Source organism: Mobula hypostoma, chromosome 5, assembly GCF_963921235.1.
Source record: "Mobula hypostoma chromosome 5, sMobHyp1.1, whole genome shotgun sequence".
In the NCBI taxonomy this organism is placed as follows: domain Eukaryota; kingdom Metazoa; phylum Chordata; class Chondrichthyes; order Myliobatiformes; family Myliobatidae; genus Mobula; species Mobula hypostoma.
Genome location: NC_086101.1, coordinates 8,615,347 through 8,637,030, shown reverse-complemented (window position 1 = coordinate 8,637,030; position 21,684 = coordinate 8,615,347). Strand labels below are relative to the sequence as shown.

General features: G+C 47.5%; 1 protein-coding gene and 1 long non-coding RNA gene across 4 annotated transcripts in view; one reads left to right on the top strand and one right to left on the bottom strand.

Annotated features, from left to right (window-relative positions):
* LOC134346550 (lymphotoxin-alpha-like) overlaps positions 1-10,573 on the bottom strand; it is a 57,581-nt gene extending 47,008 nt beyond the window's left edge. For 2 of the 3 annotated variants that reach the window (XM_063047970.1, XM_063047968.1), the window contains exon 1: positions 10,115-10,573. In XM_063047970.1, coding sequence (XP_062904040.1) covers positions 10,115-10,513 — 399 coding nt within the window. In that variant the 5' untranslated portion in view covers positions 10,514-10,573. Of the gene's footprint in view, positions 1-5,212; positions 5,691-10,114 lie in introns of those variants that run through there. The other variant, XM_063047969.1, reaches the window with a different exon arrangement.
* The window catches only part of LOC134346556 (uncharacterized), a 103,907-nt gene that overhangs the window by 57,400 nt on the left and 24,823 nt on the right, over positions 1-21,684 (top strand). Inside the window, exon 3 of the long non-coding RNA XR_010017953.1 lies at positions 16,583-16,753. This is a non-coding gene — a long non-coding RNA (uncharacterized LOC134346556). The remainder of the gene's footprint in view (positions 1-16,582; positions 16,754-21,684) is intronic.

The window sequence follows — 21,684 nt, the reverse complement described above, 5'->3', positions numbered from 1 at the left end:
GACAGAGATAAGGAGGGGGAGAGATGAAAAGAGAGGGCAAGGGTGAGAAAAATAAGGAAATAGGGGAGAGGGGTACAGAGTGGAAGGTGTAATAATAGAGATTTAAAGGAGAGAGGGAGACAGACAGAGACTGGTGGGGAGGGGGGTTATACATTAAATTAAACTGGGCTGATTGCTGTGAGTTTGGTCCTTTGACTTGACTCCCCACTCCCCGTCCACCCTTGCAGAGGGGGCCAGGCCTGCCACCGCAAGCACAGGGAGAGGTCGCGTGGATGACCATGTGCCACTGGGGTTGCGTGGAGAGGTGAGGAGAGTGCACTGAAGCACTCTTGATTACTGAAATAACACAGTGTCAGGCTGTCAAGACTCCCTGTGTGCAATAACTAAACCATTACCTCACTTTGGGGAATTCCCTCACCTTCTGTGCTTACCGGTTAATCATATCCAAATTACAAGGAGGCACAGCTCTGTAACTGTTCCATTAACAAAACAGTGTGATTTCAGTAGCAGCTCAATGGGACTAGGCAGATTCATAGTTCAGCAATGGACTAGATGAACTCTGCTCTGGATGGTCCCAAGCCCGCTTGCGAAAGGGGGAGGGTTGAGCATGGGGCTTGAGCATTTGGCGTGCTCCAGAAATGCCAAACAAAGCTTCAGAGACCTTACCCCCAGGAGAGGAAGGAAACACCTGGGGACAACTTGAAAGGCTGGCCCAGGACAGGGAACTCTGGCGAGCTGTTGTCCACCGCCCATACCCAGTGGGAGTGATGAGCTTAGGTGGACTAGACGGGAAAAGTGCCAAAGTGTTCTCTGACTCTTTGCACAGTGATGGTCTAAGGCAGGGGTTCCCAACCTTTTTTATGCCACACACCCTGCCATTATCCATGGGGTCCATAGACCCCAGGTTGTTTTGCCCCTGGTCTAAAGGTTGTTAGGTTGAAGGAGTCACGGCAAGGATTTCTGCACCATTGTCAGATTGGTCTCAGATCCAAGGGTTTGTGTTGGGGGAGGTTATCAGGAGGCCGAGTAGCCCACATGCAAAGGGGAAATGGTCTTTCCTTGTGTCCCGGGGAACACAGTCTAGATGTGAAGAAACACTGCCAGATTTTCTCATAAACTCAAGGGATTCTGCAGATGCTGGAAGTCTTGAGCAACACACACTCAAAATGTTGGAGGAACCTAGCAGGTCAGGCAGCACCTATGGAGGGGAATAAGCAGTCACTATATTTCGGGCCAAGACCCTTCATCAGGACTGGAAATGAAGGGGGAAGAGGTCTGAATAAGAAGGTAGTGGGAGAGAAAGGAGTACAGGCTGGCAGGTAGTAGGTGAAGTTCAACTTCCCATTCTGACGTGTCTGTCCACAGCCTCCTCCAAAGCCAGAATGAAGCCACAGGCAGCTGCGGGAGCAACACCTCATACTCTGCCTGGGTAGCCTTAAACCTGATGGCACAGATATCGATTTCTCTATCTTCGGCAATTTCTCCCATTCTCCTTTCTTTTTCAATTCATCACTCTGGTTCCCCTCTCATCTGCCTTTAACCTCCCCTCCTTCTTCCCTTTCTCCCATTATCCACTCTCCTCTCCAATTAGATTCCTTCTTCACAGGGATGCAATGCTAGCTGGAGCGCACTGGAGCGTGTCTGGCACATCCTTAAGAAAAAAGCTGAAATAAGCAAGCTAATTAATTAGGTGCCGCCCAGGGTGATTTGAGTATCTCAGAAACGGCTGATCTCCTGGGATTTTTACACACAACAGACTCTGGAGTTTACAAAGAATGGTGCCAAAAACAAAAAAAATCCAGCCAGTGGATTTAACAAGATGTTTTCGCTCACAGAACAGCCACTCGCTGGATGATTTTTTTTGTTTTTGGCACCATTCTTTGTAAACTCCAGAGTCTGTTGTGCGTAAAAATCCCAGAAGATCAGCAGTTTCTGAAATACTCAAATCACCCTGGGCAGCACCTAATTAATTAGCTTGTTTATTTCGGCTTTTTTTCTTAAAGATGAGCCGGACGTGCTCCGGCTAGCACTGCACCCCTGCTTCTTCAGCCCACCACCTCTTCCACCTATCACCTCCTAGCTTCTTCCTCCATCCTCTCCTCTCCCACCTCCACCAAACACCTTATGCTCAGACTCTATACTCCTCTCCCCTCCCTCAGTACTGTTGTTATTTTTTGTTGTGTAAGAAAAGTATGATTTATGTTCTGTCGTGTTGTTGCAGCAAAAAGCTAACTTTCAGATTGATTTATCACATGCACTTGGAAACATACAGTGAAATACAGGTACATAATTCATTGAAAGTGGTGCCACAGGCATATAGGGTCGTAAAGGAGACACAGGCACATTGCCCTTCATAAATCAATGGATTGAGTACAGGAGATGGGATGTTATTTTGACGTTATGCAAGACAGTGAGGCCTAATTTATGTGCAGTTTTGATCACCTACCTACAGGAAAGATGTAAATAGGGTTGAAAGAGTACAGAGAAAATTTGCAAGGATCTCGCTGGGACTGGAGGGCCTGAGTTATAAGAAAAGATTGAATAGGTTAGGATTGTATTCTTTAGAATGTAGAAGATAGTGATGAACATAGAACATAGAATAGTACAGCACAGTACAGGCCCTTCAGCCCACAATGTTGTGCCGACCCTCAAACCCTGCCTCCCATATAAGCCCCCACCTTAGATTCCTCCATATACCTGTCTAGTAGTCTCTTAAACTTCACTAGTGTATCTGCCTTCACCACTGACTCAGGCAGTGCATTCCACGCACCAACCACTCTCTGAGTAAAAAACCTTCCTCTAATATCCCCTTTGAACTTCCCACCCCTTAGTTTAAAGCCATGTCCTCTTGTATTGAGCAGTGGTGCCCTGGGGAAGAGGCGCTGGCTATCCACTCTATCTGTTCCTCTTATTATCTTGTACACCTCTATCATGTCTCCTCTCATCCTCCTTCTCTCCAAAGAGTAAAGCCCTAGCTTCCTTAATCTCTGATCATAATGCATACTTTCTAAACCAGGCAGCGTCCTGGTAAATCTCCTCTGTACCATTTCCAATGCTTCCACATCCTATTTAATAAAGGTATATAAAATTTATGAGGGGTATAGATAGGGAAATGCAAACAGGCTTTTTCCACTGAGGTTGGGTAGGATTACAACCAGAGGTCATACGTTAAGTGTGAAGGGTGAAAAGTTTAAGGGGAACATGGGGTGAAACTTCTTCACTCAGAGGGGCATGAGAGTGTGGAATCAGCTGCCAGAATAAGTGGTCCATGTGAGCTTGTTTACAACTTTTAAGAAAGGTTCGGATAGATGCATGGACAGTAGGGATATGGAGCGCTATGACCCCAGTGCAGGTCAATGGGCGTAGACAGTTTAAATGTTTTTACAGCATGGACTAGATTTTTTTTTTATTAAGTGCAATCATGAACAATAGCCAGATCAGAAATGCAGATCAGATCAACTAGTTCCCAAAGAGAACTCTGACAGGCCACTCAGATGGTTCACTGCTGCTCAGCGACAGAACACAAGATGAGCCTGTTTCTGCGCTTACTTCTCTGTGACTCTAAACGCAACCCAAGGATGTGCTGGGGGGGCAGCCCGTATGTTCTGTGCCAACATAGCATGTCCACATTGTTCAGCAGAACAACACAACGCAGACCACAATAAAACAGATCACATCGAGCAACACAAACAACCACAGTAAAATGAGCCTCATTCCCCTCTCCCAACACACATACACACTCCTGTAAGTCCATGACAGGCCGTGATACTGCATAAGCAGCCTCCACCATGCCAGGATATCCGTAGAGACTGACTGCATCATCTTGTGGTTACTTCACAGGATTGGAAAAAGTTGCAGGAAGTTGAAAATTCAGCCAGCTGCATCACGGCCACTAGCCTCCCCAGCATGCAGGACACCTTCAAAAGGAGGCATTCACCATTAAACATCCTCACCATCCGGGACATGTCCTGTCATCTTCACTATCATCAGGGAGGAGTTACAGGAGCTTTAAAATATTCATACAACAGTTTAGGAACAGCTTCGTCCCCTTCACCATCAGACTTCTGAATGGTCCATGAGCTCATGAACGATTTTCTCTCTTCTTGCACTACTGAATATATTTTATATTTCTTATGGAAATTTATTGTTTTTTTCACATCTTGTACCGTTCTGCTGTGACAAAACAACAAACTTCACAACATATGTCAGTGATAATAGACCTGATTGATATTCTGGGATTAGGCTTTATTCTACTCCCAACCCCCCAGGACATGGCTCACTACGGGGAGGCTTTCTCTCTCCCCCATCCTTTCGACCAGTTGATTTCCAACACACCCACTCACCCCCACTTGCTAATGAAATCACTTCTTCTCTCCTCCTGTCACCTCTATCAGTTTCTCTGCAAACTCCTCTGTGCTTATTCTCCCTGTTTCACCCTCCTGAGCTTTCACTTTCATCCAGTGCCCCCTCCATCATCCTGCGGTCCAAATTGGAACACAGGACAACTCTCTTCTTTCACCTCCTGCCCACCCTACTGTTTCGTTTCCTCCACCTCCCATTTCATCTGTTTATTCAAATAGACTGGCTGTCTGTTTCCTCCCTCTCTCTCTGCTCCTGCACTCTCAAGCACTCTCTCCTTTAATAGCTGCATCCGTTCACTCTGTCCTCACCTTCCCTCTCTCTGCCCTGCACTCCACCTTTCTATTTCTGCTCTTGCACACACACACACACACACACACACACACACACACACACACACACACACACTCTCTCTCTCTCTCTCTCTCTCTCTCTACTAATGCCCTCTCCCTCCACCACTGACAGCGTGGACTGTATTCTTTTCCTTGATGCTACCTGGCCTGCTGAGCTCCTCCAGCATTTTGTGTGCATGGCATGCTGTGTTGCCCCAGCACAATTCTCGCTGATTGGATTTGACATTTGCACTATGTTTCAATGTATGTGACAAATAAAATTCACCCTTAATCTTCTATCCTTCTTCCTCTATCTGTGGCATTCCCTCTGATCCTGCACTCTCACTCTTTCTTGCCTCTCCCTCATTCAGCAGGCTGGCTCTCTGAATGCGATTGTTACCCCCCCTCCTCTCTGCTTTTTTTTCCCTGAGTGCCCCTGCTCTGCTCTCCACCCCTGACTCCTTGCTCAACCACTCGGCCCTCCCCCATCAAAGACGACAGGGTCACCCTCCAGCACTCACAGCAGCGAGGGGGACTTCAACCCATTCAAGCCGTTCTGCAGACAGAGGCCGTTCGGCCCAACGCTCCCGATCCCGTCCGTGCTCACGCTCCCTTTCGACTCGGGCGCTGACGACTCTTCCAGAGTGATTTAGGAACCTGGCCCCCCGTGGGGAGCGGGTTCCAGCTCTCTGCCAGCCTTTGGGTGTGGGTTTGTTCCCTAGACAGCTTGGGCCGAGATCCAGATTGACTGCTGGCCGTGAGCACAGAGATAAATAGTCTGAGGCACTGAGCTGTGTGACTCGTCTCTCAGGGCGGTTCCTCTCGGAAAACCTCCCCTCAGCCCTGACCCACACTCGGGAGTTTAACTCCTTCTGTGCTGGCGTCATCCCGCGACGGCCGTTCTCGGCCTCTCCGTGGACCCCGCGGTGCCGGGTCGCGGATTCAGCCCCGTGTTTCCGGCGTGGCTCGATTCCACACGAAAAATGGGAGCACGGACGGTGTGGGCCTACCTGGAGCCACCCACGGGTGGAGCTTGGCTCGTCCCCGGGCGGAGACCATCGGGAGTAGATGCGGGCCTCGCCTGCTACTCAGTCTCACCAAGGAAGCGAGAGAGTGGCCGACAACCACGCAACCTGAAGTGAAAACTGGAGGGCGGGGCGGAGAGAGACAGCTACTCTCTACTTGAGAGAGGGAGAGGGGCGAAGGAGGAAAATGGGTGTGTTTTAGAAACATAGAAAATAGGTGCAGGAGTAGGCCATTCGGCCCTTCGAGCCTGCACCGCCTTTTATTATGATCATGGCTGATCATCCAACTCAGAACCCCGCCCCAGCCTTCCCTCCATACCCCCTGATCCCTGTAGCCACAAGGGCCATATCTAACTCCCTCTTAAATATAGCCAATGAACTGGCTTCAACTGTTTCCTGTGGCAGAGAATTCCACAGATTCACCACTTTCTGTGTGAAGAAGTTTTTCCTAATTGCAGTCCTAAAAGGCTTCCCTTTTATCCTCAAACTGTGACCCCTTGTTCTGGACTTCCCCAACATCGGGAGCAATCTTCCTGCATCCAGCCTGTCCAATCCCTTTAGGATTTTATACGTTTCAATCAGATTCCCCCCTCAATCTTCTAAATTCCAACGAGTACAAGCCCAGTTCATCCAGTCTTTCATCATATGAAAGTCCTGCCATCCCAGGAATCAATCTGGTGAACCTTCTTTGTACTCCCTCTATGGCAAGGATGTCTTTCCTCAGATTAGGGGACCAAAACTGCACACAATACTCCAGGTGTGGTCTCACCAAGGCCTTGTTTTGAGAGGCAGCGAGCAATAAGACACAGGACGGAAGGGAGGGGGAGGGCGAGAGGTGGGAAAAAGAGAGGGAGGGGGAGAAGGAGAAAAATAGGTGCATGGAGAGAGGGAGCAAGTCAAGGAGACGGGGAAGGGGCAGAGGAAGAAAAATGGGAGCGTGGTAGCGAGAAAGGGAGAGGGAAAAGAGAGGGGTGAGGCAGACTAGGGTTGATCGAGAGATACACACAATGTGCTGAAGGAGCTCAACAGGTCAGGCAGCATTTATGGATGGGAATAAAGAGTTAACGTTTCGGGCCGAGACCCTTCATCAGGATTGAGAGAGAGACAGAGAGATAAATAGAAAGAGGGAGACAGATGGGGATGGAGAAAGGACAGGAGAGAGATGAGGAGCAGAAATACAGGGAAATGCTTGGAAATAGCACGGTGGACAGAACTAGACACTTAACAGAGCGAAAGAAAAAGGATTGTTAGGATGAGATGAAGAAAGACAGCTTGGTAAAGAGTGTGCCAACTTTAGAGAGAACGTGCCAGAAGGAAGGGGAGATAAATAAATGGACAGTGAATGGCAGAAAACTGAGAAGGGCAGATACTGATAACGAAAAGATAAACGGATGGCAATAACGAGGTGAAATCGAGATTCAGAGAAACAGAGTGATGGAGAAACACGGTGAAAACAATAGATATACGGATGGACAGCCAGAGAAAGAGATGACTGCAGGAAGACAGGGAGACGGCTGGCTCCGCTGTGCAAACCCAGGCCCGCCCCGACTGCACGGTCCACTTGCTCAGTTCTCCAGGGATGTCCCATCACAGAGTACCCACCTATCACCAGGAGACAAAAACACCAGGGTTGGGATTTTTTCAAAAACTCTGTGGAGTCAGAGTTTTCTGAATTGGGGAGGCGGTTCAGAGGTCAAGGCTCATCGCCACACTGTGGAACTCTGGGCTATTTCTAGTGGGGAAAAAGGCAACGTAGCATCCACGCCAGAACTACCAGTCTCAAAAACAGTTACTGTCCCCAAGCAGACAAGACTGATCAACACCTCCACCCACTGACTAACCCACCCCTCCACAGCCTCAACCACCACTACTTTATAATTTCCTATCAACAATCAATGTATAGTTATATTTACTGGGCTATTTATCTTACTGTGGCTGTTTTGTATTGCATCGGATCCGGAGTAACAATTACAGTATTTCACAGGTAAACCAGCATTTAGAAATGAAGCAACACACACAAAATGCTGGAGGAACTCAGCGGGCCTGGCAGCGTCCATAGAAAAGAGTAAACAGTCGACTCTTCGGGCCGAGAGCCTTCTTCAGCACCCCAGACTAGAAATGAATAACTTAGCAAGTCTGATCAAGGGTCTTGGGCCGGAACGTCGGCCGTTTATTAATTCCCTTGGATGCTGCTCGACTTGCTGAATTCCTTCCGCATTTTGCGCGCGCTATTCTGGATTTCCAGCATCTGCGGAATCTCGTGATAACAATTATTCTGTTTTCCTTTCCATTTGTGTACGGGAAGCACTCTTGAATATTGAGCTACCACAGCAACGACTGCATTTACTCCCCCCCACCCACCCCGCATTATCCCTGGGCTCAGCTGAGGACCACCTGGTGAATGGAGACCGAACAAGTCCCGGTCCCCACCCCAGAGTGCGAAACTGATTGTCCGGACCAGTAACCCGTGGTAAACCCCAGGGAAGGGCCGGCACCTTCTGCGGTTTCAGCCAAGGTGGAGAGGTCAAGGGAGCGGATTCCAGGAATTGGAGCGGCTGAAGGCGCGGAGAAACGGAAAACCCAGGGGAATTGTGTAGGCCACAGAGATCAGGCGGGCGGGGTGAGACGATAGAGTCCAGAAACAGACCCTTCGGCGCAACAGGTCCACACCTACCAAGATGCCCAATCTAAGGTCATCCCATTTGCCAGCATTTGCTCAATAACCTTCTGAACCTTTCCCATCCGTGAACCTGTCTAACTGTCTATTAGAAATTACTGCGCCTGCATCAATCACTTCCACGGGCAGCTTATTCAATAGATGAACTATTCTCTGTGAAAGAAATATTGTCCCTCAAGTTCTAATTAAATCTTTTCCCTCAAACTTTTAACCTGCGCCCTCTCGTTTTTGATTTCCGAACCTAAGACTTACCCTATCTATACCTCTCATGATTTATTGATCCTTCGGGATCAATAAAGTATAACTATGACTATTTCATAAGGGCACCCACAGTATTCTACACTCCTTCTCCTTAATGTATTCATCAAATGCCCTGGGAATTTCCTTAATCTTGCCTGCCAGCGTTATTTTGTCCCATTCTTTGTCATGATACGGACACCTGTCCAAGGAGTAAAGCCCTCGCCTTTCCTGGGATTCAAGGGAGAAAGTCGAAGAACTTCCTAAACAATCAGAATTAAGTTTATCACCGGCATATGACGTGGAATTTGTTAATCTGGCAGCAACAGTTCAATGCGGTACATAATCTAGTAGAGAGAAAATAATAATAATAATAGAATAAAACATAATAATAGATAATCAAGTAAGTCAATTACGTATATTGAATAGATTTAAAATAATGTGCAAAAACAGAAATACTGTATATTTAAAAAGTGAGGTAGGTTCCAAAGCTTTAATGTCCATTTAGGAATCGGACGGCAGAGGGGAAGAAGCTGTTCCTGAATCACTGAGTGTGTGCCTTCAGGCTTCTGTACCTCCTACCTGATAGTAACAGTGAGAAAAGGGCATGCCCTGGGTGCTGGAGGTCCTTAATAATGGACACCGCCTTTCTGAGACACCGCTCCCCGAAGATGTCCTGGGTACTTTGTAGGCTAGTGCCCAAGATGGAGCTGACTAGATTTACAACCCTCTGCAGCTTCTTTCGGTCCTGTGCAGTAGCCCCTCCATACCAGACAGTGATGCAGCCTGTCAGAATGCTCTCCACGGTACAACTATAGAAGTTTTTGAGTGTGTTTGTTGACATGCCAAATCTTTTCAAACTCTTAATAAAGTATAGCCGCTGTCTTGCCTTCCTGCTTCATGGATTTCAAATGCCGGGTGATGTCTGGAGGCTAACCAGTTTAATTGTGAATGAGAGCGATAGAGAAACAAAAGTAGAAAGATATAGATAAAGGGGCACAGAAAGAGAGATAAATAGAGGGGAAGAGAGAGAGATAAAGAATTATATGTTCTAGAGACGGAGGCATTGGAAAAGATAGATAGGGACAGAGATAGACACGAGTTTTGAATGGGATCTGGCCTCCAACATCTCCTTCCCTTGACAGATCAGGGTGGGGTCTTCACCGTAACCGAGGCGAGCCCGTTTCCCAGGTCAACTTTTCACTGCCCCTATCCTCTATTGAGGAGCCAGGCAGCCTCGTTGGTTCAAACCGCACTCCCGGAGCTCTGGCAGGGAATTCCACTCCGGGATCCCGGCTTTGACAACGAGGGAGCGGCGGGAGGGCAGAGGAGTTAGGGGTATGCAAAGAGGTTCGGAATTATGCTCCCACCTCCCCTACGGACGGTGGACGGTCGCGAACCGTTGGGTCGAAGGGGGGAGGCTGGGTAGGAAGCAGAGGATCCCATCAGAGATGTTGAAAGGCGAGGGTGGGGTGTCCACCTACCTTCCTGCAGTCGCCAGCTATCAGCAGGTAACCAGTCATCCCCACGAAGGCAACTGTCAGGGCCGCGCACCACAGAAGGAGGATCACCAGTGTTTTGGACCCCACCTTCGCCATCTCCTGGTGGCAAGGCAGCAGAGCGCTGCGTCCACCCCGCTGGCGAGCCACGGCGTCCAGTGCTTGTCCCGGCTGACCCTCCCGCATCGCTCCAGCACCAGAGTGCGGGAGGCAGCCGGCGGTTCGGCAGCGAACAGCGGCACTGAGGGGTACTCTCGGCGCAGGCAGGGCCCAGAGCTCTCCTGAATTCCCCCGGCCGGTGGAGTTCCCCGCTGGGAGGCGAGGCTGTCTGGGCAGACAGAGGACCGTCCCTCCGCGATCTCTAATCCGCAGTCGCCGGTCCATGTTTCTCTGTCAATTTAAACCCTCGCCCACCCACGTACTTATCATTTCATTGGGCGCTTTGAGCTGGGTGGGTACGTAGGAGGGGGGAGCTGAATTTGCCTGAAGGCAAAGGGGGATAGAATTATTAATAACCGCATTTCAAAATACGAAGTCCCACTCTCTCATAGTTACATAGCTGCTTCCTGAACTGATTTGTCAGGCTTCGTGTAAACTAAGTCCTGATCTGTACTGAATAACAATCAGAATTTGATGTATTGTCCCTGACTTGTATGATAAGAAATGCGTGGTAAAATGTAAATATATAAAAATACTATAATTTGGAAACTATAAATAAATGGAGTAAAGAAAACGAATAACGCAGTGCGTTCACGGCTCATGGACCGTTCAGAAACCGGGCAGCAGAGGGGAAGCAATTGTTCTTAAAATGTTGACCGAATATCTTCAGGCGTTCTCTCCGCTCCCGTATCTCCTCCCCGGTGGGAGTAATGAGACGAGAGTATGTCCCAGATGGCGGGGATCCTGCATGATTAATGCCGCCTTTTGGAAGATGTCCTCTATGGGTGGTTGCGCCCGTGGTGAAGTCGGCCGAGTCACAACCCTCCAAAGCCGCCTGCGATCCTGTGCATTGGAGTCCGCATAGCTGGCTGCGATGCAGCCGGTCAGAATACTCTCCCAAGCTCATCTGGAGAAATTTGCAAGCGTCTTTGCTGACATACCAAATTCCCCAACGAAGTCGAGCCGCTGGCGCGCCTTCTTCGCAAGGCTGAGCAGTACGTGGTGATACGCACTCCCTTGCCTTCGGAGTTCATTATCCCAGAGCGATACAGCACGGAAACAGACTATCCGGCACAATTTACACATGTCAACCACGATGCTGATCCACGCTAATCCCCTTTACCTCCTTTTGACCCATAGCCTTTTGAACCTTTCCTACCCAAATGTCTTTTGAACATTGTAATTACACCCCCATTTACCACCACCGGTCGTAATTCGCTCTATACACCCATAAGACATCGGACAAAGGAGCAGAATTAGGCCATCGAGCATGCTCCCACATTCTATCATGGCTGACTTTAGAAATACCTTCCACAGTCGACTGTGGCAATGAATTCTACAGATTCACCAACTTTGTCTTAAGAAATTCCTCCTCAGCTCTGTTCACAATGGATGCCCCTGTATTCTGAGGCTGTGCTCTCTGATCGTTGACTCCTCCACTATAGGAAACATCCAACTGCTCTCTGTGTGAACATCTTGCTCCTTCAGGAATTCTTTAAATCTTTCCTCTCTCACCTTAAACCTATGCCCTCAGATCTTAGATTCCCTTATCTTGAAGAAAAATTGTGAATATTTTTCTTATTTCATGAGTTCATAAACCTCTATAAGGTCACCCCAGCCTTCTTCACTCCAGGGAAAACAGTCCCAGCCTATCCATTTTCTCTTCATAACTCAAACCGTCAGTCCAAACAACTTTCCTGTGATTTTTTTTCCCTACAGTCTCCACTTCAGGATCCACTTCAGGACCACTAGACTCAAAAACAGTTACTTCCCCCAAGCCAACAGGCTGATCAACACCTCCGCTCATTAACTTGTCCCACCCACCCAACCACCACATCACTTAGCGTCTCTTTATGTACATACAATCTGGGTGAGGGGTTGGAAATACATCTCCACCAATGCACCAAGATGCTCCTCCCCTCCCCCTAGCCAAGGTGTAACACCCACTTAGTCCCTGATCAGGGTTAAATGAAGCCATGGGAGCAGGTGGTGGATGGTCATATGAGCAGCTGGTGCACATTACAAGTCCTGGTTACATGACCACTGACACCAGGCAATCTCTTATAATGGCTGGGATCACCCATCTTGTAAAGACACTGCCCAGAAAAAGGCAATGACAAACCACGTCTGTAGAAAAATTGCCAAGAACTATCATGGTCGTGGAAAGAGCATGACTGCCTATGTCATACGACATGGCACATAATGATGATTGTAATACATGAACATTAAATAAGAAGTGCAAAAAGGCAGGGGAAATAGTGATGTAGTGTTCATGGGTTCATTGCTCATTCATTAATCTAATCATGGAGGGGAAGAAGCTGTTCGTAAAATGTTGAATGAGTGTATTCAGATCCCTGTACGTCCTACTTGATGGTAGCAATGAGAAGAGAATTGCACACTGTTTTATCAAATTGATTTTATATTTATATTGTTGTGCTTTTTGTTTTTATTCTGTTCTTTATGCTTGTTGTGTTTTTTTCTGCTGCATTGTTTAATCTCCTTTACACTCGTGTACTGAAGAATGACAATATATCCTGAATCTTGTATCCTTTCAGTAAAAGGGAGACTGGAGCTGAAGACAGGATTCTGGCCATATTACTCCAAAGCTCAGAGATTCCTGCCTGTGGCTGTGAGGGAGGTCCACACCTCCGCTGGGACCTTGACTTCCCAGAGAGAGCAGAGGGTTTCTTTCATGTCCTAAACTCCCAAGTTGGGGCTGATCTGAAAGGAGAAAGGGGGGAGGATCTGCTTGAACCCTATTGACCATTGAAAGCCCTAGGTAGAGTGGACAGGACAGGATGTTTCCTCTAAATGGGGAGTCTAAAATCAGAGGGAACAGCCTCAGAATAGAAACATAGAAACATAGAAAATAGGTGCAGGAGTAGGCCATTCGGCCCTTCGAGCCTGCACCGCCATTTATTATGATCATGGCTGATCATCCAACTCAGAACCCCGCCCCAGCCTTCCCTCCATACCCCCGACCCCTGTAGCCACAAGGGCCATGTCTAACTCCCTCTTAAACATAGCCAATGAACTGGCCTCAACAGTTTCCCGTGGCAGAGAATTCCACAGATTCACCACTCTCTGTGTGAAGAAGTTTTTCCTAATCTCGGTCCTAAAAGGCTTCCCCTCTATCCTCAAACTGTGACCCCTCGTTCTGGACTTCCCCAACATCGGGAACAATCTTCCTGCACCTAGCCTGTCCAATCCCTTTAGGATCTTATACGTTTCAATCAGATCCCCCCTCAGTCTTCTTAATTCCAACGAGTACAAGCCCAGTTCATCCAGTCTTTCTTCATATGAAAGTCCTGCCATCCCAGGAATCAATCTGGTGAACCTTCTTTGTACTCCCTCTATGGCAAAGATGTTTTTCCTCAGGTTAGGGGACCAAAACTGCACACAATACTCCAGGTGTGGTCTCACCAAGGCCTTGTACAACTGCAGTAGTACCTCCCCGCTCCTGTACTCGAATCCTCTCGCTATAAATGCCAGCATACCATTCGCCTTTTTCACCGCCTGCTGTACCTGCATGCCCACTTTCAATGACTGGTGTATAATGACACCCAGGTCTCGTTGCACCTCCCCTTTTCCTAATTGGCCACCATTCAGATAATAATCTGTTTTCCTATTTTTGCCACCAAAGTGGATAACTTCACATTTATCCACATTAAATTGCATCTGCCATGAGTTTGCCCACTCACCCAACCTATCCAAGTCACCCTGCATCCTCTTAGCATCCTCCTCACTGCTAACACTGCCACCCAGCTTCGTGTCATCCGCAAACTTGGAGATGCTGCATTTAATTCCCTCATCCAAGTCATTAATATATATTGTAAACAACTGGGGTCCCAGCACTGAGCCTTGCGGTACCCCACTAGTCACCGCCTGCCATTCTGAAAAGGTCCCGTTTATTCCCACTCTTTGCTTCCTGTCTACTAACCAATTCTCCACCCACACCAATACCTTACCCCCAATACCGTGTGCTTTAAGTTTGCACACTAATCTCCTGTGTGGGACCTTGTCAAAAGCCTTTTGAAAATCCAAATATACCACATCCACTGGTTCTCCCCTATCCACTCTACTAGTTACATCCTCAAAAAATTCTATGAGATTCGTCAGACATGATTTTCCTTTCACAAATCCATGCTGACTTTGTCCAATCATTTCACCGCTTTCCAAATGTGCTGTTATCACATCCTTGATAACTGACTCCAGCAGTTTCCCCACCACCGACGTTAGGCTAACCGGTCTATAATTCCCCGGTTTCTCTCTCCCTCCTTTTTTAAAAAGTAGGGTTACATTAGCCACCCTCCAATCCTCAGGAACTAGTCCAGAATCTAACGAGTTTTGAAAAATTATCACTAATGCATCCACTATTTCTTGGGCTACTTCCTTAAGCACTCTAGGATGCAGACCATCTGGCCCTGGGGATTTATCTGCCTTCAATCCCTTCAATAGGAGGACGTCCCTTGAGAACAGAGATGAGGAAGCATCTCTTCAGCAAGTGGGCAGTGAATCTGTAGAATTCATTGCCACATAAGGCTGTGGAGGCTAAGACATTTGGAGGAAGTTGATGTTTTTGGTTAGTCAGGGTGTCAAAGGTTACAGGGAGAAGGCAAGAGAATGGTGTTGAGAGGGTTAATAAATCAGCTGTTTTGAGTGGTGGGGCAGATCCATTGGGCCAAATGGCTGAATTCAGTTTCTATGTCTTATGAGTAAACCTTCCCATGGCCATTTTCCCGAGAGGAGGGGATGGGGCTTTGCTGCGGGTGGTCTGATTTGTGCCGGGACGTGGTGGGACGTGGCTTAGCTACTGCTCATAGCTGACCCTCTGTCAACAGAAGCCCAGTCCTGTAGTCCGACTCCAGGTTCTCGAGGGAACAAAGTTCACCAGCCAGTAAGTGATGCAGAGGCAGATTCTCTGTTCTGAGGGTTGGAGGGGGTGGGGAAGTTCAGTAGGGGTAGAAAAGGGGATGTCCTGCTGAACAGTGTTAAACACAAAGTTGGCTTGAGTCCCTGCTTACCCAGGCCCTACTGCCTGGTCTTTTCTCCTTTATCAGTTCAACAGAGAAGCTTCAAATCAAGTTGAGTTTGTTGTCATGCACACAGAATGAAGAAGGGTCTGGTACAGGGTAAAACTTACTTGCAGCATCACAGGAAGATTCATTTCCACGATCAGGGTGGAGGAGGTACAGGAGCCTGAAGGCACACACTCCGTATTTCAGGAACAGCTACTTCCCCTCCACCACCAGATTTCTGAACAGACCATCAGCCCCTCTTCACTTTATGCTCTCTTTGCACTAATTAATACATTTTTTGTATTTATATATTCACATAATTGAATTATAATTTACATATTTTAAATATACACATTTGCATTTTGATATCATGATATTATATCTCATTGAGAATAAACCTGATTCTGATGACAGCACAGAACATAAATTATTCAAAAATTACACAAGGCAGTGAAAAGAGTGATTTCCCTTCAACAATTAGGTTCTGGGATTGACTTGCACAAATCTAAACCTGTCTGAGCAACAGAACACTACAGACTCTGCTTCCTACCTCAAGCTCATGGTGGTCAAGCCAAGAAGACGAACCCAAGCTGACTCCAGTTGGCCATGGGGAACTGGACAGGACCATAGTTGCTTTGTTTTTACCATTCCACCCAATTTTACTGTCAGCATGAGGGAAAAGTAAGGCGGGATCAACATCATTATGATGTATCATGTTGCATAACATGGGCGATCATGGTCTCATGACAATGATTGTTCTTGGCAATTTTTTCTACAGAAGTGCTTTGCCATTGCCTTCTGGGCAGTTCTTTACCAGGAAAGTGACGTCAGCCATTACCGATACTCTTCAGAGATTGTCTGACATCAGTGGTTGCATAACCAGGGCTTGTGATAGGCACCATCCTGACGAAGGGTCTTGGCCTGAAACGTTGACTGTTCGTCTCCACAGATGCTGCCCGACCTGCTGAGTTCCTCCAGCATGTTGTGCGTGCGATCTGCTCCCATAGCTTCACATGATGCTGATCCCGGGGTTGGGGGGGGGTGGGGGGCAGCTAAGCAGGTGGTGCACCTTGCCCAAAAGTGACCTGCAGGCTAGCAGAGGCAAGGAGTGGTTCAGGCAAACTGGAAATCTAACCCAATAACTCCCGTGATTCCGGCTTGGGATGTTGGGTCAAAATTATTCTCTAGGTTTTAATACTACTCATCACAGGGCATCTGTCCTATCTCCTGACACTGAGATAGTCTAGCCTTTCCTCATAGAGCAATTCTTTCATAGAACACAGAACACGGAACATGGAACACAGAACACGGAACATGGAACACGAACATGGAACACAGAACACGGAACATGGAACACGAACATGGAACACAGAACACAGAACGTGGATCATCGAACAGTACAACAAAGGAACAGGCCCTTCAGTATTGTGCCCAACTAATTAAACAGGTGATTAAATGCCCAATTAAACTAATACCTTCTGCCTAAACAAGGCCCATGCTCTCCATTCTCTGCACATTGTGTGCCTATATACTTACCTACCCCTACTGGGCCCATCACCCATTACTGGAGCCCAGACCCGAGTCCTCTCCTGGACCACTCTTTCAAGTGGTCCCCAGGTGTAGCTCATCTTTGAAGATCTTTCCTCTCCCAGGGATGAGGCCTTTGGAGATTTGTCACATTCCTGTAGCTCCGGGCTTTTAGAGGAAGTAGTTGCTGGCCCCATGCCCAACCCTCTGTTTGCAGACGGGTTTGGGACCATTCATGCTGGAGTTGTCCCTATATAAGAGGTCCTTAAAATTCTCAATCATGTGGAGGGCTGTCAGAGGTTACAAAGGGACATTGACAGGATGCAAAACTGGGCTGAGAAGTGGCAGATGAAGTTCAACCCAGATAAGTGTGAGGTGGCTCATTTTGGTCAGTCAAATATGATGGCAGAATATAGTATTAATGGTCAGACTCTTGGCGCTGTAGAGGATCAGAGGGATCTTGGGGTCCGAGTCCCTAGGACACTCAAAGCTGCTGTGCAGGTTGGCTCTGTGGTTTAGAAGGCATATGGTGTATTGGCCTTCATCAATCGTGGAATTGAATTTAGGAGCAGAGAGGTAATGTTGCCGTTATATAGGACCCTGTTCAGACCCCACTTGGAGTACTGTGCTCAGTTCTGGTCGTCTCACTACAGGAAGGATGTAGAAGCCATAGAAAGGGTGCAGAGGAGATTTACAAGGATGTTGCCTGGATTGGGGAGCATGCCTTATGAGAATAGGTTGAGTAAACTCAGCCTTTTCTCCTTGGAGCGACGGAGGATGAGAGGTGACCTGATAGAGGTGTATAAGATGATGAGAGGCATTGATCATATGGATAGTCAGAGGCTTTTTCCCAGGGCTGAAATGGTTGCCACAAGAGGACACAGTTTTACAGTGCTGGGGAGTAGGTACAGAGGAGATGTCAGGGGTAAGTTTTTTACTCAGAGAGTGGTCAGTGCGTGGAATGGGCTGCCGGCAACGGTGGTGGAGGCGGATACAATCAGGTCTTTTCAGAGACTTTTAGATAGGTACATGGAGCTTAGAAAAATAGAGGGCTATAGGTAAGCCTAGTAATTTCTAAGGTAGGGACATGTTCGGCACAGCTTTGTGGGCCAAAGGTCCCGTATTGTGCTGTAGGTTTTCTATGTTTCTATGTTTACATCCAGCTTTACCTATGGCATTGAACTCCAGGCACCCAACATCTCCTTTCAACTGACCCTTCTCGGCTTAAAAGCATGCCCTCTAGATTTAGGCATTTCAACCACAGGAACAAGGTTGAAACAGTTGATAATTTTGTAATCCCTTATCACTAATACCATCAAGGAGGAGATTCCGGGGCCTGAAGACCCACACTAAGTGCTTTTGGAACAGCTTCTTCCTCTCTGCCATCAAATTGCTGAATGTGCCATGAACACATGGACACCACTTCACAAATATGTAATCATTTTCCACTACCTAATTATTGTTTTATACGTCTTATTGTAACTCATAGGATGTGTTTTTCTATGTACTGCACTGCTGCCCAAAACGACTAATTTCACCACATATGTCATTGATAATAAACCCAATTCTGAGGTCTCCCCTCAGCCTCCACTGATCCAGAGAAAACAACCCAATTTTGTCCAACTTCTCCTGTATTACAACATGTCTAATCCAGGCAGCATCCTGGTAAACCTCTCTGCAGCCTCTCCAAATCCAAATCCCCCGCATCCTTCCTATATTAGGCCAACCAGAATGGTATGCAATACTCCAGATGCGGCCTACCTAGGGATTCATAAAGCTGTAACAGAACTAATGGTTCGATTAATGAAGTCAAGAGTGTCATAAGCATTCTTTACCAACATAGGGACAGAGAGTCATGGAGCCATAAAGTGCTTCAGCACAAAAACTGGCCCTTTAACCCATCTAGTCCATGTCAAACTTTTATAATGCCTAGTCTGATCAGCCCACACTTGGAACATAGCCCACCACACCCCTCCCATCCACTCACTTGTCCAAACTTATCTTACGTGTTACAATTGACCTGGCAGCAAACACGTCTGCTGGGAGCTCGCACCAACCTCTGGATGAAGAAGTCCTGCCTCATGTTCCCCTCAAACATTACATCTTTAACCCATAACCCATGACCTCAAGTTCCAGTCTCACCTAACCTCGGTAGAAATAGCTTGCTTGTACGTACCCTATTAATACCCTTTCATAACGTTCATTACTTCTATCAAGTCTCCCTTTCAATATAACTCACATCGTCAAGTTCTGGCAACATCCTTATAACTTTTCTCTGTACTTTTTCAAGATTATTGATGTCCTTCATGTGGGTAGGTGACCTGAACTTGCACACAATATTCCAAGTTAGGCCTCACCAACATCTTATACAAATTCAGCATAACTTCCCAACTCCTGTACTCAATACTCTCTGACCTATGACTGCCAATGTGCCAAAAGCTCTCTTTAAAATCATACCTACTGCATCGCTTTCAAGGAATTCTGGATCATATTTCCAGATCCATCTCTTTTGCTCCACTCCTCAGACCCCTACCGCTCAGAGCCCTATCTCTCACCACGCAAGTCCTACTTTGGCTTGTCGTCCCAAAGTTCAACACCTCCCTCCCACCTGTATTAAATTCCATCTGCCATCTTCCAACACGTCTTTTTTTTTTGCCAGCTGATCCAGATCCCACTGCAAGCTTTGATAGCCTTCCCCGCTGTCCACTACGCTCCCAAGTCCTTGAATCATTGCATGCTCGAGTCATTTCCTACTCCTCGGGCAGGGGTTCACAACTTTTTATTTTATGCTAAGGCCTTACCATTGAGCAAGAGTCAGAGGACCCCACGTTGGGAAACCCCTATCCTTCGGTGTGTCTGCATCCATGATGCTGTTGAAAGTAAGTTTGTCACTTACCTGTACTAGTGCATATGGCAGTGTTGGCATGTGGCCAAATGGTTAAGGTGTCGGTCTAGTGATCTGAAGGTTGCTAGTTCGAGCCTCAGCTGAGGCAGCATGTTGTGTCCATGAGCAAGGCACTTAACCACACATTGCTCTGCGACGACACCGGTGCCAAGCTGTATGGGTCCTAGTGCCCTTCCCTTGGACAACATCGGTGGCATGGAGAGGGGAGACTTGCAGCATGGGCAACTGCCGGTCTTCTAAACAACCTTGCCCAGGCCTGTGCCCTGGAAACCTTCAAACGCACAAATCCATGGTCTCACGAGACTAACTTATATAGCCTAATAATAATAGCATATGACAGCAGTCTCCAGCCTTGACAGAGCTTTGAATGCAGGGCTAGTTTTAGGAGATATTCTAAAGTATATTCATTCAAAGGATGCATCTATAAATACTGGACTGAGCCAGTATTGAGATGCCCCATCCCCAGTTGCCCTTGAGGAGGTCGAGATTCAGATTCAGATTTACTTACATATTTACATCAAACATACAGCGAGAAGTGTCACTGAAATTAACCACCAACACAACCTAAGAAGGTGCTGGGGCCGCCCGCTAGTGTTGCCACTCACTCATTTCAGCATCAGCATAGCATACCCACTGTATTCAGCAGAACAACACAGGCAACTACAACATGGTAACGTAGCGGTTAGTGGGGCGCTGTTGTAGTTCGGGTTGTTCCAGAGTTGGGAGTTCAATTCCAGTGGTGTTCTCTGAGGAGTCCCCCGTGGAATGCTTGCGTTTTCCTCGGCTACTCTGGGTTCCTCCCACAAACCAAAGTTGTACTGGTAAGTCAACTGGCCGTTGTAAATTGTCCCGTGATTAGGCTCGGGTTAATTGGGTTTGTCAGCAGTTGCTGGAGCGACGTGGCTCAAAGAGCCAGACGGACTACTCCACACTGTATTGCTAAATTAAAAAATAAATAAACAACAAACCCAAACAACAAGTCCTTTTTCTCGATCTCACCCACTAATGCACCAAGAATGCCCTCCAACTCCAGGACTGGCCGTTAAGGATATCCAGTCTGCATCCCGTCTCGCAGATTGACAGACACTGGGCCTCTGAGTTCCGGACTCGCCGATGACAGTCTTCGAGGTTCGGTATCGATCCCGGGACTTGCCCAACTCAGGGGACACTAGCTCACGTCCCTGGGGCCCGCCAACCTTGTTCAATGGAAAACCATACACAAGGTGAGCAAACAACCTACGTGCAAAAGACAACGAACTGCACAAAATGCATAAAAAAACTGTGAATATCAAGAACATGAGATGAAGGGTCCTTCAAAGTGAGTCTGTAAGTAGTGGAAACAGTTCAGTGTTGGGGCAAGTGAAGCTGAGTGAAGTTATCCCATCTGGTTCAAGAGCCTGATAGTTGAGGGGCAATAACTGTTCCTAAACCTGGTTGTGTAGGACCTGAGGCTCCTGTGCCTTCTTCCTGATGGCAGCAGTGAGAAGAGAGCATGGCCTAGATGGTGGGGGTCCCTGATGATGGATGCTGCTTTCCTGCGACACTGCTCTGGGCAGTACTACCCTTGACCTCTAACTTCCCTCATCCCTGTCCCTTTCTCACAGATCTCAGTAAAACTGACTCTAATAAACCAGTTACTAATTACCTAGACAGACAGCATCTGTGGAGAGAGAAGGGGAGTGAACATTTCAGGTCCTAGAGTCATAGAGTCACTGCAGCACAGAAGCAGGCCACTCAGACCATCTAGTCCATGCCAAACTGTTACTCTGCCTGGTCCAATTGACCTGCACCCAGACCTCAGCTCTCCATACCCCTCCCATCCTGGCAGCTCATTCTACATTCTCACCACCCTCGGAATGGAGACATTCCCTCACACTTGGGGAGAAAAAAATAACAAATTTGGCGTTACCAGCTGAGAAGTGAGGTACACAAAGAAAGTATGTGTA